We start from the raw sequence: 15773 nt of genomic DNA, 5'->3' as shown, positions 1-15773 counted from the left end.
AAATATTTTTGTCTTGCTGGGAATCACTAAATACAATAACTTCTGCCCAAGTTTTTTTTGTAAACAGAAGAGCAGAGAGCTTATTTGGCTTACAGCCACACCAATATAAGCAAGTCCGCTCCTCGCCTTCTGAAATTTTAATATATATATTTTTTAATTTAACTCATTTTAAGTCTTTTTTTTGATTGAGTTTAGCTTTTTGTTGGGTGTTGCGGTCACACTTGGTGACATTATATCCAGGGTTTTGGGCCATTTTTGTAGTCAGGGTTGACACTTGCCTTACCCAAGACTAGAGTGGTCAAGCGGCTCCCTGTTTCTGTCCCTGTGTCTGATCCTTTTGGTCCTGGACTCTGTTCACACTTACCCAAACAAACTGTACTTGCAGAGAAATCAGAATGCAATCTGTAATCTGACCAAAAACGACAAGTGTGAACGCAGCTTTGGAAGCTCAATTAGCCTCACATACATGTTTTTGGGATATTGGAGAAAAACAACAAATCAACTGAAATTCTAAACCGGAGTCCCTCACTGTGAAGTAGGCATGTTAACCAAGTCGACAGTGCTGCTCTAATGTGATCTGAAAACATATATACCCATCTAGTCATTTAGCTATCATTTGAATAGAATTCGCTATTTCCAGTTGCAATTGAACGCAACACGACTGTAGCGCAGGGCTTGCTTGAACGCCTCCTCCCCGCACGCTCCGCTCCCTCCCTCGCAGCTTCGCGCGTGTGCCCGCCGGAGAGGGCGCGCGCACGGGAGGTGGCTGGGGGTTGTGCTCGCTTGTGCTCTCCCTGCTCTCTGACCCCAGTGGCAACTCCCATTCACTGCACTCAGGCTCCTTCTGTGGGAGGCTGCTCCCTTAGCTTTCTCTCCCCTCCCGCTTGTCTGTCAGTGTCTCTCGTCCGCCTCCTCGCTGTCTTGTCTGGTTTCTTTGCACAGAAGCCAGCCGAGGTCCCACCGGGTCGAAGGTTCTGCCCTACCTGCGCCTTCTTTGCTCTTACACCGCCTGCTCTTCTTGTGCTGCCGCATGGACCCTCGTCTCCCCGCCGCGTAGGGAGCGACCCCGACCTGGCTCTCTTCCTCCGGCTTGACACAAAAATCGCACGACAAAGGTATAGGAGCATTTCCACTCGCCTTTGAAACGCGAAGAAAGAAAGAGAGAGGGAGGGCAGAAAGGGGAGAGGAGCGACATCATTTTCTGTTCGCCATCGCTTGTAGGTGGCTTGTCATTTCCGCGGAGGAATAAGAGGTTAGCGCGGGGCTGGCTTGACACTGACCACCTTTGGGTGCTCTTTTTGTGGGGGAGTTCAGGACGACACGGACCTTTTTGTGAGTGTGTGTGTGTGTGTGTAGCAGGCGTAGCGTTTAGCTGCACATATCACACACGCACACACATATCGTGAGAGTGTGTTTGCGTGGTGCCTAAAAGGGTCAGTTTATTCACCGTCCTCTACTCTTCCTTTACCGGAGTGATTTCCACCCGGAAAGTTAAGCCGATGCGGTTTTGCAGCGCAGGCTACCCGGACACTAAATGTGTGCGCACCGGCTTCAGAGACGAGCAGTTAGAATGAGGAGCGTGAAGGCAACACAATTCAAATAAAAAATGGATTGTCGGGGAAGCTTTAGCAAGCTAAGCTAGAGGGCTAGTTGCTGCTACTGTAGCCGTAAAGGTAGTCACTTTCTGCTGGCATACACATGCACCCATATATATTTGCATGCACACACACACACACAGCACCATTTATAGCATGCATTTACAGAAAAATGTACTTCTTTGTAAGTTTACATTCTAAATTAGAATAAAACAACATGACTGTAATGAAAGTGTACAGATAATATAGTATGGACTTTTATATGGACCGGCGAAATATAATCTAATTTTAGCCCTCATGTAAAATAACTAAGGTACAGTGGAGCAGTGTCACTGTTAATTGCATTAAGCTACTCAAGTGGAAATATTGCTGATGCGTTTAATATAATGCACTCACATGTATTAAATGTCCATTCTAAGAATCAATTGTTTTTGTCTTAGAATTTTTAGTCTATCTTTTAGAACTATAATAAACACTATTGGTGACCGGAAAAACAAAGAATCTGCACCTAGAATACATTCGTTACATTCCTAAAAACAAGTCCTCAGTTGACCGAGAATTAATGACATGCTTTATTGTTAATTGAGACAGATTTTGAGTTAAAATCGCCATGCTGTTTGCATTAAGGTATTCACCGATAAACCATGGAGCTGTTGATTTCCATTCAAAAAGATGCAAGACTATAAATTGAGGACAAATACCATTGATGACCGGAAAAACAAACAATCTGCACCTAGAATACAATCCTTGTCTTAAAGCGTTACATTCCTAAAAACAAGTCCTCAGCTGACCGAGAATTAATGACATGCTTTATTATTAATTGAGACAGATTTTATGTTAAAATCGCCATGCTGTGTTTGCATTAAGGTATTCACTAGCCTCGTCTAAGCATTAAATAAACCACAGAGCTGTTGATTTCCATTCAAAAAGATGCAAGACTATAAATTGAGGACAATCTGCTTTTTTATTTTTTGTTCAACCTCTTTGGTACTGATGTGTACGCATCAGGGGCTGTGGTATAAAACACTTGTCAAAGCCTGCAGCGGGCACTTTATGATCAGTCGGGGACGTCAGACAGGTGGGGAGAGACTCACGGTCCAAGCAGACGGAGCTGCCCGGTGAGGCTGAAGAGCTGAAGAGCTGAAGATGCACGGCCATGCTTTTTGTGCACACTCCTCTTTTAGCTGCTTATTCTTTCCCTGAGGTTAATAATTCATTTAGGCTTTTTATTTTTTTTAAACAAACAGTTAGAGTTATGCAAGAATATTTAAGGAGTTCACACAATGGATTCAGTGCTACAGGATAATTTTTAAAGTAGTGCATCAGCAGAAGGGAAATATAAAGCTTTGCTTTTTGTTGCTTTGTGTGTATTTCATGGGAAATCGTTTTTTTTTTTTTGGTGGATGCATATTTGATTTTTTATTTTTATTTTTTTCTCTACCGAGTAAAGTTGTGTTTTCATTCAATATCAACAGGCTGATTGCAGCCTGTTAAAGCTTTTTGATTTGAGTAGTTTATAAAGAATTGTGTTGAAGGTTGAATTTTGGAAATATGTAACATTTGAATTTTTGTCTTTTATAAAGTAGTTGTGGTTTCAATACAAGAAAGCTAACACACGTCTCTAAGGTACTATGTGGACTTGTGCATTAACCCGAAAAGATGGGGATTTATAGAAAAGGGTTGGGCTTTACCTTTAAAGATATGATATGATTAAGGTTTTTTTAAACACATACCATATTGAGTTTGTTAGTTTAAATAAAATCAAATATGTGTCAAGCAGGTGCATGCCTCTAACAAGCCACTATTCTCCTGTTGGTGCAGACTCCAGTGTGCTGGGTCGGTCAGCCGGGTCTGTGCTGTCGCTGCTTCTGTGGGTGACTTCCTGGGCTTTTCAAAGCCGGTCTGAAGGATGTCCGCTGTACGGATCGCTGCTGAATTCCGGTAAACGAACGGCGTCTCATGTCCAAACGGCGGAAGGATGGCTCATGGCAAAGTGACCATCACGGTGGATGAGTACAGCTCCAACCCGACACAGGCCTTCACACATTACAACATCAACCAGAGCCGCTTCCAACCTCCACACGTCCACATGTAAGTGCTGGAAAGACACACATGCATCAACTTCATATTACTTGCTGTATGGGAAACAAACAGAAACAATCATAGTTAAGTTAGTTTTATTTGAAATTTCCATAGCCATATGCACACCAGTGAGGATATGTAATTACAGGTCGCTCTCCGTTGTGGCAATTAGTGATGTTAATATATTAATTAAAAACTTCATCAACACTACTCTCAACACTGGACTGTGGTGACCATCATTGAGGATAAATATTGTATGGTAATGTCTACCCAGAATGTTGTAAGGATAACAAGGTAGTGGTTATAACAAAACAGGTGACAGGTGTCAGCTGAACCATGCCAAGACAACGTCAGCAAACTCAAATGTCCTCTTCCCGCATCCACATACCCACACACAATCAGGGCAAAGCCTGTCACTTTCACAGCCGGTCTGTAAATCACAAAAGTCTTGAACACAACCCATACTAACTGCCAGGTCGCTACTGTATCGTTTAAACCAGGGGTCTCAAACTCAATTCACCTGGGGGTCACTGGAGCTAAGGTCTGGGCAAGGCTGGGCCGCATCAGGTTTTCCCCACCAAAAAAAACGCATTTATTAAAAGCAGAAAAATATACAAACTTTTTCAGTGCTTTAGTTCCGATTTTCTACAATAAAAGCTCCGATAAAACATTCCACTGTTCTCAAATATCTTAATTTTTATTTTTCTGCACAAAATAAGATGAAAAATAAATAAACAAATCAAGAATAAAGAAAATCAATCAGTAATAAATAAATATAATATTAATAATAATAAAACGGCAAATAATAAAAAATTAAGAAACCACATATAGTTGGTGGGTAGACAAATTATTTTTTTTCAGATTAAAATGAACAAAGCATTATTAGAGCCCTGTAGACATGACAAAACGACTATACACGACTATAGTCACATTTATACTTTTTTTTTATTTACAACATATTGCGCAACTGCAGGGTCTTGAGACACATGCTAACTCGCAAACTAGAGAGCTAGCGACCTAAACGGTAGCCTTCAAGTTATTTTCTTTAAACTTAAATAGCCCAAATCTTACCACTTCCACACTGATAGGGAGGATAGTTATCCTTTGATAACTATACGTTTGATTAATGTATTAACTATTTAATGTTAATGTTTACTGTTAATAACTATTAACAGTTATTTAACCTTTAACATGAACATTAATCATAATAATTTTTTTCTGGGTACATGATACCATACAGCATCTATATCAAACTTGTGCGAGCCGCACTAACATTAAACTTTCATATCAAGGCGGGGGCCTCAAACTAGTGTCCTGCGGGCCACATTTGGCCCGCGGGCCGCGTGTTTGAGACCCCTGGTTTAAACGATCTGCTCTCACGAAAGCAACAGTAATAACTAAGCAGCGTGGTCTTATTATAAAGATGCAATGGTTGCCAATGTTTTGGCTTTTATTTTGTATTTTAATCTTTTTATTATATTTTATTACTGCTTCATGTAATTCTTGTATTTAGAGTTTTATTACTATATTTGTTGTCCTTCATGCGTTCTGTGTGCAGGGTGAATGACTTAGGACTTAATTTAGCTTGTAATGTAGGTACACGATCCAACTTACATCACAGTCTAGGAATGGAACTCTTATGTGACACGAGGACCACCTGTACACTTGTATTAGAAAATAGGTCACACACGTAATTTGTGTTTTTTCGCCTTTAATTTGTTGCCCTTTTATACATAAGACACTTTGTAGGAGTAAAATTGTATTGTTGTCAATGAGAAGTTTATCTTCAGCTTGCTGTTGGCAGTGTTCACATACTCATCCCAACGTACCGTTTTGGAATTTGGAAGGGCTGGCGGCACAGCGAGAGTTGGGTACCTCCAATGTGGAAAAGGAGACAAGGTCACCTAGCAGTTTATGTTATGTTAGTCCATTTTAACGGTTGGCAGAGGCGATGATAAATCAGGCCAAATACCTCAATTTGAATTAAGGGTAACCGTGCCGGACAGCACAGGACACATTCTGGTGGGATGTCTGAGCTTGCTCACACAATTTATCTCCTTCTAGATTTTAGTTTTATACCTCTGTTATTAAAAGTGACAGCTTTTGTCGTCGTTGTTTTATGGTGTCGCGGTGCGTTTCATCGCAGCCTTTTAAGGGCAGTGTAGAACCAATTGGCCGTGTGTTAGGATAAGTTTGATTTAAATGAAAAGACACAATAAAAATAAAAATAAATCTAATGGTAAAAAGCTTGGTCTGAGAATGTTTGCTTTGGGTTGGAGCTGTGCAAAAATAGAAGTGGCCGTATTTGTTGTGTCAGTAAATTACACCCAGTTTTTTTTCAAACTTACATCAAACAAGTAATCATTTTTAATGTTGAAATTAAATAAGAGATTCTATATAGATGTTGTTTCTCTGTCGCATTTTGTAGAGGTGACTCCCCCTGTTAGGGGGAATGTGATGAGGCTGGGGGGCCTCTCCCCAGATATGTGTTTGGATAAATACATTAGGCTGTTTCCTGGCTTCCACAGAGCCTGCAGTGTTTTACACTGTCATTCTAAAACTCAGACTGGGAACCCCGGGATCCCTTATGCATACACGCGTGCACACACATGCACACACACACACAGTCGCACACACACACAGTCGCACACATCAGCCCATCCCCCTGCTATGTTTAAATGCTTATAGAATACGCGCTCTGTTCTGGGAAAGTAAAGGCTTGTTTAGATTTGAGAGATAATGAGAGGGAGAACTGAAAGTAAGGCAGTCGCTTCTCTTTTGAAATACAATCTCTCTGTATGCCCCCCCCCCCCTTCCTTCCGACAGTGGATATTTAGATTTTGTGTTGAGCACTGCAGTGTTCTTTACGTGATGCAGAAGGTACCACTCTATGAACTACATGTGCAAATATTCATATCACATTTGCCATATTGCTTTGTAACTTGACCCCAAAGTCAAAGTGGTCCTTCCTTGGCAGCACGGGACGTCTGTCTGTGCCTGTAAGTAAGTGACAGACTTAGTCCAGGCCTATTTGCATCTGGTTTATTTTTCTGTGCCGACTGAGTGTGTGTGTGTACATGTGTGTGTGTGTGTGTTTTCTTCTTGCTTCAACCCCCTCGTCATCGTCTCGTGAAATGAAATGCTCAACAACTTGGAACATATGCTTCGAGTTGGGACACTAATGGCTTCCAATCCAATTTGAGCAGAATGTGGACCAGACTGCAAGCCCAAAATACAAGAAAAAATACAAAGAGTCAATGATTGATAAAGGGAAATGTCTTGCATTGTGTAAAAGGTAGTTTCTTACAGCCAGTGGGCAAAGCCTTTTTACGGCCACAGCAGAGTACCAATACAAGACATCGGTATAAAAAAACACCCAGTATGTGAGAATAGATGTCCTCTGGGATTGGATAATCTTTACCCACGTGGTATGCTATGTGCCCATGAGGGGGAAAAATACAATGAACAGACCAAATGGTAAAGTATTGTATAAGAAGACAATTGTGTGTGTTTCAGAAAAAATAATGAACACCGCACATGTTCTGCATCACATGGTTACAGCACATCCATTCATTCATTCATTTAGCCTATTCATTCCTGGGCCTCTGTGTTAGAAGGACACTAATACAAGCTTACAATCACTGGACGCTTAGATAAAATATATGCAAGCCAAACCATGTCACAAAGTGTTCCATTTTACACCATTGTGCATGAATAAGAGGCCTGATCGATATTTGGGCAATATATATATTTTTTTTAAATAAACCGGTACACCGGTATAGATTCCAATAATTAAAAACATGACTTGTATATAAATTATAAATATAAACAAGCTGAGTTGATGACTGGGTATAGAAGATGAATCAAATGCTGTTATTGTGAGGAGAAGGAACTTTCGTGTGGGAAAGTATTTCCTCGACGGACCGCTGAATTGTGGCACAAAATCATTGTAAACACTGAACAATCCCCTCCCGACCTAAACATGTTGAAATGGCGATAAACGTTGGCTGAATCTTCCCTTACAGAGTGTGAATGGAAGCTAGCAGGGGTTAGTTTAGTTTAGCATGTTTGTGTGGTTCTGAGTGTGTGTCAGCATGAGTATACATAATTTTCTTCACGTTGTGTTTTAATGTAAGGAACGTTTTACAGTGACCGATGACAATGTTACAGTACACTATAGTGAAAAAAATACAAGAAGCACGTTTATTTATGACCGCAGCTCATCATATAGAAAATGACTTATACCGGTGTTAATGATAAACGTAAACAAGCCGAGTTGTGCACCGCGGCGGACTTTGACACTTGAATGAAATGCTGTCATTATGAGGAAAAGAAACGTTTGTGTGGGCAAGTATTTAGTCGGCGGGCTGCTGTTACTAAAAAAACTAAACTGCCTCCTGAACTAAAAAGGTTGAAATGGTGATACATACCGGCGAAGGTTGGCGAAACCTCTGAGCGTGCATGAAAGCTGGCTGGGTTAGCTTCATTTAGCATGCTAGTGTGGTTGTGTGTGTTATTCGGGTAGATGAGTATATCTTCACGGCTTTAATGCAAGGGGCATTTCAAAATGGAGACTCTGGATGAGTTAAAATAGAGCAGTGATTTTCAACCTTTTTTGAGCCACAGCACGTTTTTTTACATTGGAAAAATCTTGTGGCACACCACTAACCAAAAATGTTCCAAAATGTCACCACGACCTCACACGTGCATCAATAAGTCTATGGGAGGAACAAGGTAGGTGTTGCCACACGGACCAATATTACATTGCTCTGCCAGTCTTTACACCACAGACACTCCACAGTAGCCACGTTTTTACATCACCACTTTTTCTCTTTCCGAATGACCTTTCGGGAAACAATGGTATCCATAGAAAGGAGTATTCCAATCTCTTGTCTACATGCACCGTGAAAATCAACCAGAATAGTCAATAGGGCATGCCCAGTAAAACGTAAACATCAACATCACGTGATACCGGCTTCCCCAAGTTTTTCTTTCACTTGTTGGAATAACTCCGTATTGCCAGTTTTTCGTCTGTCCAGTCTTGAAATTTAGTTAGAATCAAAAACAAACTTTGCTTAGTCCAGTGCCGATTGCTGGCCTCCATTTTTAAAAGTGAAGAACGTCTGGATCTGCGTGTTACGTCATATCTGAGCATGCGCTGAAAGAACGCATCCGGGATAAATATAAACAGGAAAAGATCAAATTCAATCTTGCTAATATTTTATAATTAAACTCGGGACATATTTTATATAGATATATATTTTCTTTTTTAATAAAACTGCACTTGTGAATAAAGTATAGAAGAGTTTAGATTCTGTTTCACAGATGGCGGTAATGCATACGAAAGCTGCTTGCCAACCGCCAATAAACAACAGAAGAAGAAAAACACCACGAAGAAGAAGGCACCCTGACAACTTTCCGTTTGAGCGGGTACAAGATACCTCAATCGGATTGGTTAAAGGAATATTCCATCCCTGTTCAATTCTTTCCGTTTGAGCAAATAAACCAAATGCAATTGGAATATTTGGGTCCATGTATACTATTGACATAATGGCTATTGACATAATATTTGCAAATGATGATTATTAAATGTTAGTTATAAAAAGTGATATTGGATAATTCCTGACGGTTTCTCAAGGAACACTAGTGTGCCGTAGCACAGTGGTTGAAAATCACTGAAATAGAGAATTCAGAATGAAATTCACAGATTGTTAAAAAAGTTCCCATTTTTTTGTCCCCCTGTACAACACTGCACCCAAAGGAATGCACATCACTGCTATATCCATATTGCATACATTTACATTCCATGCACGTTTACAATGAATATAAAAGGCCCCAAAAGAGATGACTTTTTGGTTGAACAAACAGTTGCCTGAATCATTTTTCTAATGGAAATACTCTCCTACTCTGTACAGCTGCGTCCGATAAGAACTGTAAACTGTATTATAAATGTTCATGTTAATACAGCAACACTTTGGTGCAACACTTCCCTGCTTGAAGCAATTTATTTTTGTATTTCCCATCTTAATGTAAGGTGTGACTGTTTTGAGGAAGACATGATGATAGCCGTTGAACAAACTCCGCTGGTGAAAATGTATTTTCACTCTTGGGTTTCTTGCATATCGTATATGTTTTCTCCTATGCCCTCTGGCAAATGGAAAAAATGGAATAATGTCCTCATATGTTTCATACCATGAGTTTGATGCTTTTTCTTTGTTGCTCCCTGTGAGAATCGACTGGTTGCGTCATTTAGAACGGGGGAAAACTTCTTATGGTTACAGTGAAAAACTTTATCTTTTTAGAATACTTGTCATGTATTGTCAGTCAAGAGCAAGAGTGTGTCCAAAGGTTTACTGTATATCAGCATCAGTATCTCAGACTGTACTGCCTTAAAAATTAATTTGTCATTTTATTCAATTAACTAATTTTAAGGAGGAAAAAAAAACAAATTACAAAGTCAATTCTTTCTCCCATGATGACTGATAACAAGACTGGTCGGTGGGTGACTGTGCACGATAATAAACAGGCATTTGTTTAAACCACTTATTCATTCATTCATTTTCTATTGCTCATCCTCATTAGGGTCGTGGGGGTGCTGGACCCTATCCCAGCTGACTTCGGGCGAGAGGCATGGTACACCCTGGACTGGTCGCCAGCCAATCCCAGGGCACATATAGACAAACAACCATTCACACTCACATTCATACCTATGGGCAATTTGGTGTCGCCAATTAACCTAGCATGTTTTTGGAATGTGGGAGGAAACCGGAAAACCAACGCATGCACGGGAGACCATGCAAACTCGAGTCTCCTAGCTGTGTGGCCTGCACGCTAACCACTCATACACTGTGCAGCCTTAAACCACTTAACCTGTTAAATTTATCGGAATCCCACTTCAGTGCATTTCATTCATTTATCTGGCTTTTACAAACTGAAACACTTTTGTACTGGCCTTGGAGTCTCCACTTGCAAACATGCACATGAGACTTCACGCGACATACTTAAGTGTACATTTGGTGAGAAGGATCACTGATGACAATCCACAACTTTTGCAATACTTTGCTACATAAAACATGTGGTTGAGTATCCAAAATCAGAGTTCCTTTGTTTTGTCTAGTATGTTGTATGTGCATGGAGGGGCTTTTGTAACCGGAGAACCCTTGAACTCTTGATTAAGCCCCCCCTTCACCCCTGACCTGCTTTGGTAGCCCAACAGAATGGTTGTGGAATTGGAGATGGTGGTGGTAGTAGGTGGGGTGGGGTGGGCTGGGGTTAAGTGTGACAGTTGACATTGTACAGGTCTGTGCTTTTGAGGATTTGGACTGCTGAGTCTTGGAACCTGGCATTGTCGGGCACCATCTCCTGATTAGTCGCCCCCCCCCTCCCCCAACCGCCTCAAAATGAAATGGAGGTAAAGTGGCCCCAAGCCTGTAACGTCTCAAGATGACATGTCCACTGCTTTTAAGTGTTTTCAGTTTGTCTCTGTGTTGATAATCTCTGCCTCGTTCATTAACACAAGTAATCCATTTTATCTGACAAGTAATTTATTAGCATGGAAAGCATAGTGCAGCTCGCTGTGCGAGCAAGTGGCAAGTGTTTGAATCCTGTAGTGTGTTTTACCTTCACAAAGACAAATATACGAGTCATAGCAAAACAAAGGAGTGGTATTGCTTGAGTTCCACACACTATCTTAGATGGGTTACTTGTACTGTATGTGTTACTCGTGCACAGGTTAACAAGTCATTGAGTAGGCATTTGTTATGCCCTGGCTCAAATCCATGTTACCGATTCCACTGAACAAATGTTAACACTAAGATCACAACTATACTTAAGAAGAAGCCAACTACATACACCAGATAATTCTTTACATAAAATGTCATGTTTATCGTTGTATTTGCACAAATTTCAAATTGTTTACCACAAAGAGATTTCCTCTATTTATTATAGATAAAAACTTATTTTTATCTGTGATTAAATGCGATTAATTGTGAGTTAACTATGGACAAAAAATGTGATTAATCATAATCAAATATTTTAATCGGTTGACAATGGCACTGACATTGGCAATGAAAAGTGTTGTCATTCATTCATTTTCTACCGCTTTTTCCTGCTGGAGCCTATCCCAGCTGTCTTCGGGCGAGAGGCGGGGTACACCCTGGACTGGTCGCCAGCCAATCACAGGGCACATATAGACAAACAACCATTCACACTCACATTCATACCTATGGACAATTTGGAGTGGCCAATTAACCTAGCATGTTTTTGGAATGTGGGAGGAAACCGGAGTACCCGGAGGAAACCCACGCATGCACGGGGAGAACATGCAAACTCCACACAGAGATGGCCGAGGGTGGAATTGAACCCTGGTCTCCTAGCTGTGAGGTCTGCGCGCTAACCACTAGACCGCCGTGCCGCCCGATAAGTGTTTTGTTTGAATTTTATTTTATTTTTATATTGTGATGTCTATCTAGCAGACATAACTGTTTTCTTCTTTTCTAGTCTGTAGCTCACATTCATGTCATGCTTGTCTTCTCAGCGTCTTCCTCCCATCAACCCTGAAGCCGTGCAGACTGTCAGCAGCACAATTAAGGCCTGTGCTGTAATGAAAGGGGCATTAGCAGAAGCAATTTATTTCCCAACGTAGTGCCGGAAGGTTTTTCTAGTGCCGATTTTCCAACGTGGGCCGCTTTGTGTGCTGAACTTGCCCATAACAGCAGGAGTACAGGGAGGGATAAGAACAATTCATTCTGGCTGCACAAATGGAGAATAAGACTGGGGCCTCAAGGCAAAGTGTCATCATATTTTATTTAAATTGTTTCAGTATTTGCATGTACAGTATGTCTCACATAATTTTTGTAATCATGCTGCATCTACATTCTGTCAGGGCTTTTCCACTTTTTCAGTCCTTCTGGGCTTTCTTGTTTCGCTTGTTCTTGTCTACCACCTTTGTCGCGCTCTGCCCCCATGTGCACACCCACCCCCAGCTGCCCCCCCTCGCTCTATCTGTTATTTCTGTGTTCATTTTGTTCCTCTGAAGTTTATTGAATTAGCTCAGACAGCTGAAACGCAGAAGATAAGAGAGGTGCGCTTTGCACCTCTCTCTGAGAAATGGTATTGCACAGTGGATGACTGAGCGGCATGTTTGAGGGAGGGGGGGAATTGATGCCGAGGTTATAGACACAGGCAATGGGGAACATTGTGATTGTGATTTGATGTTTCCCCTCAACACGTGATAATGTCTGAGGTCAATGACAGACTAACTGATTTGCACTCAAATGTATTGTGTTATTCATTCATTCATTTTCCAGGCCGCTTAATCCTCATTGGGGTTGTGGGGGTATGCTGGAGCCGATCCCAGCTGACTTTGGGCGAGAGGAGAGGCAAGCCCTCGGCCAATCACAGGACACATACTGTATAGATAAAACAACCTTTCACACGTCCTCTTAAACCAGACACTCCTTTATATTGTGTTCTTTTGTTATTGGCCGAGGATTTGAGCATACCTAAAGGTTTGTTATAAAAAGACTTTTTCTGTATTTATTTAGAAAACAATGGCCCACTTCATTGTAGTGGCTATTTTTAGATAAGAATTTTTAAGTGCATCTTGCACAAAGCTTTAAAATAAAAAACAGTATCCTCAGTATTTATTTTAAACAAACAAGTTGAATCGCACATTTGGTTTTGATTTTGTCTTTATGGAAAAAATATCAGGATATCGAATCCAAATATATGGGAATATGAGTTTTTTTCTATAGCGCCCAGCCCTAGTTGACTGTTTTGTCACAGGTTTAAATTTGTGTTTCTTATGTATTCTTAATTATCTTTATCAAGTTCAGCACACTGATGCATGCCATCCTTCATCACTTCACATCCATTTTGACTTTTGACTTTATCCTTTTTTCCACACTCTTTAAACACTTACATCAACAATAACGCTCGACAATAACGATGTACCGATGGCCCGGGGCAAGTTAAAACAAAATTCGGGCAAGTAAATCCAATCAGTGATATTTCCGTCGGGCAAGTGCACTTTGGCATGCCATACTGCCAAGAGTTTTTTTTAAAAGCGGTTCTTGTTGGGTGTTGGTAAAACACAGACTGCGTAATTCCGGTCGTAATTTGCAAACCAATCCTTGCAAATCTTGAAATGGACCAATCAGAATCGTTTATTTAGACCGTGGTCCGCAGTCCACAGTTCGCGTTTTACCCACACCCGTTCTTGTTCGCGATCAACCAATCAGTAAGTAACAAGTATTTTATTAGCGGCAGCAAATCAAATGATGGCACAGGTGAGTGAATCACATTGCTGTGACAATTTGAAGTGGTCACAATGAAACACCACCCATTAGATCCAATACCAAGTGCTGATTTTGCACAAGCTACAAAATCTAGCGCTTCCATTTCTCTGTGTATTTTTCTCACCTTTTGCTTCACAAATTATTGTTTGACCATTGAGCATTTTTTTCTGGATGAAAAACACTTTACTAGTACACAAATGTGTCTATTCAATAATGTTTCATTGTGGTGCACAACTTATAAATAGCACTGCTTACTACGACTACGATGTGTAAGGTAGTATGGCATGCCATGTTAACATACGTTTCAGACATTCCTCCAAATACAATGCATCAGTACTATTATCTGATGAATTATCAGCATATATTGATATATGATATCATTATGGCAGTCTTTTCATTTTACATGGAGCAAGTTCAGGCAAGCAGTTCTCACCTTAAGGATTCCCCATGGGCAAGTATTTTTTTTTTTAAATGTAGAGCCCTGTACATTTCGAAAAAGTGAATTAAAGAGGCTAAATAGTTGGCTTGGTAGCTTTCTATGGTAGTGATGGCTGCCTCTTGTGTCCCTGCAGTGATCTTGTATTAAAGTTGAGCAATGTTTTATAAAGTGTAATAGGAGCGTAAATGAGACTATATGGTTGTGATTTACAGTAATGCCAACAGAGCTCACTGTAAAGTTTGCATTTAGAAAGTTATTTAACAGATTTTCAATGCTCAAAGTACGGAAATATTCAATTCACCAATTAACCGAGATAAATCATGAATGTGACCGTAGCACCATAGTCTGGAAAATACTGTATTGTACCTGTAGGATAGTATCTGTATCCGTTATTGTGAAATTGACAAGCTGGAGAAGCATGTTCCTTTTTTTTTTACGTCTCTGTGACAAGCAGTGAACCAGCAAGGACAAAAGTCTTGATCCCATTTAACATGAACAAGCAGGTCAGTTTAGTTGATTAGCAGTCTATTTTCACATTCCCCTTTGACCCCAGAGGTTTTAGGGGGCTGGCTGGATTATTGATGAGAAATCATTAGCAGGATGACTCCATTAGCAAGAGAGGACATAGGAGTGAGGCAAGTGTCATCGCAATGATTGGCAGCAGGTATGGATGAAAAAGTTTGACTGTGATTGGCAGGTGCTTCTCTAAGACAAATGGGCAGTTTTAAGGTCATTGACCCCGTTAACCCAGGCTAGGTACATCGATGTCAACTAAAACCGGACGCCTACTTAAATGATTATATACGCGCAACATCAAAAAATACAGTTTGACTATAGTTTGGTTTTATGAGCGGTAAAGACACAGTTTTGACTTGTTTTTGAACTAATGGATTTCAACTGCATGCACAGTTTGCAGTATAAGTGAACCACTATCTAGTCAGAGCTGTTGTGTGCAGACTCCGGAGACATATCAGCAAAACGTACGCATCGCAAAGCAGTGCAATCAATCATAGTGCTTATGTGGCATCTAGAAAGAGCTCAGGGAGTGACAGAGATGGTGACCTCCTTATCTGCTGCCAGTTTAGTGTCACATTTTAAGGAGCCAGCGAGTGCTGAACTTTGACCCTGTTTGCTTGTGTGTTTTTTTCCAAAAGGCCACAGAGCCGAATGTGCGCCGTCAAATTAAATATCCTCCTCCAGAAAACCGAGAGCCATACTCCCAGCCTCCCTGTGCTTGGGTTTCTGTGAGAACTACTGAGTGATATATCGCCATGACTTAGTTACTCTTTAGACCAGGGGTCTCAAACTCGCGGGCCGCGGGCCAAATGCAGAATTAACTCCAAGAGGAAAAAATAATTC

General features: G+C 40.8%; 1 protein-coding gene across 2 annotated transcripts in view; it reads left to right on the top strand.

The window, feature by feature from the left end:
• The first annotated feature begins 772 nt into the window (after positions 1 to 772).
• mpped2a (metallophosphoesterase domain containing 2a) overlaps positions 773 to 15773 on the top strand; it is a 62088-nt gene continuing 47087 nt past the window's right edge. Inside the window, exons 1-2 of one of the 2 annotated variants that reach the window (XM_058088725.1) lie at positions 773 to 1115; positions 3417 to 3686. In XM_058088725.1, coding sequence (XP_057944708.1) covers positions 3574 to 3686 — 113 coding nt within the window. In that variant the 5' untranslated portion in view covers positions 773 to 1115; positions 3417 to 3573. Of the gene's footprint in view, positions 1116 to 2434; positions 2714 to 3416; positions 3687 to 15773 lie in introns of those variants that run through there. The other variant, XM_058088726.1, reaches the window with a different exon arrangement.

Source organism: Doryrhamphus excisus, chromosome 12 (genome assembly GCF_030265055.1).
Source record: "Doryrhamphus excisus isolate RoL2022-K1 chromosome 12, RoL_Dexc_1.0, whole genome shotgun sequence".
NCBI lineage: Eukaryota > Metazoa > Chordata > Actinopteri > Syngnathiformes > Syngnathidae > Doryrhamphus > Doryrhamphus excisus.
The sequence above is the reverse complement of the archived record's forward strand: the minus strand, read 5'-3'. Positions and strand labels throughout refer to the sequence as shown.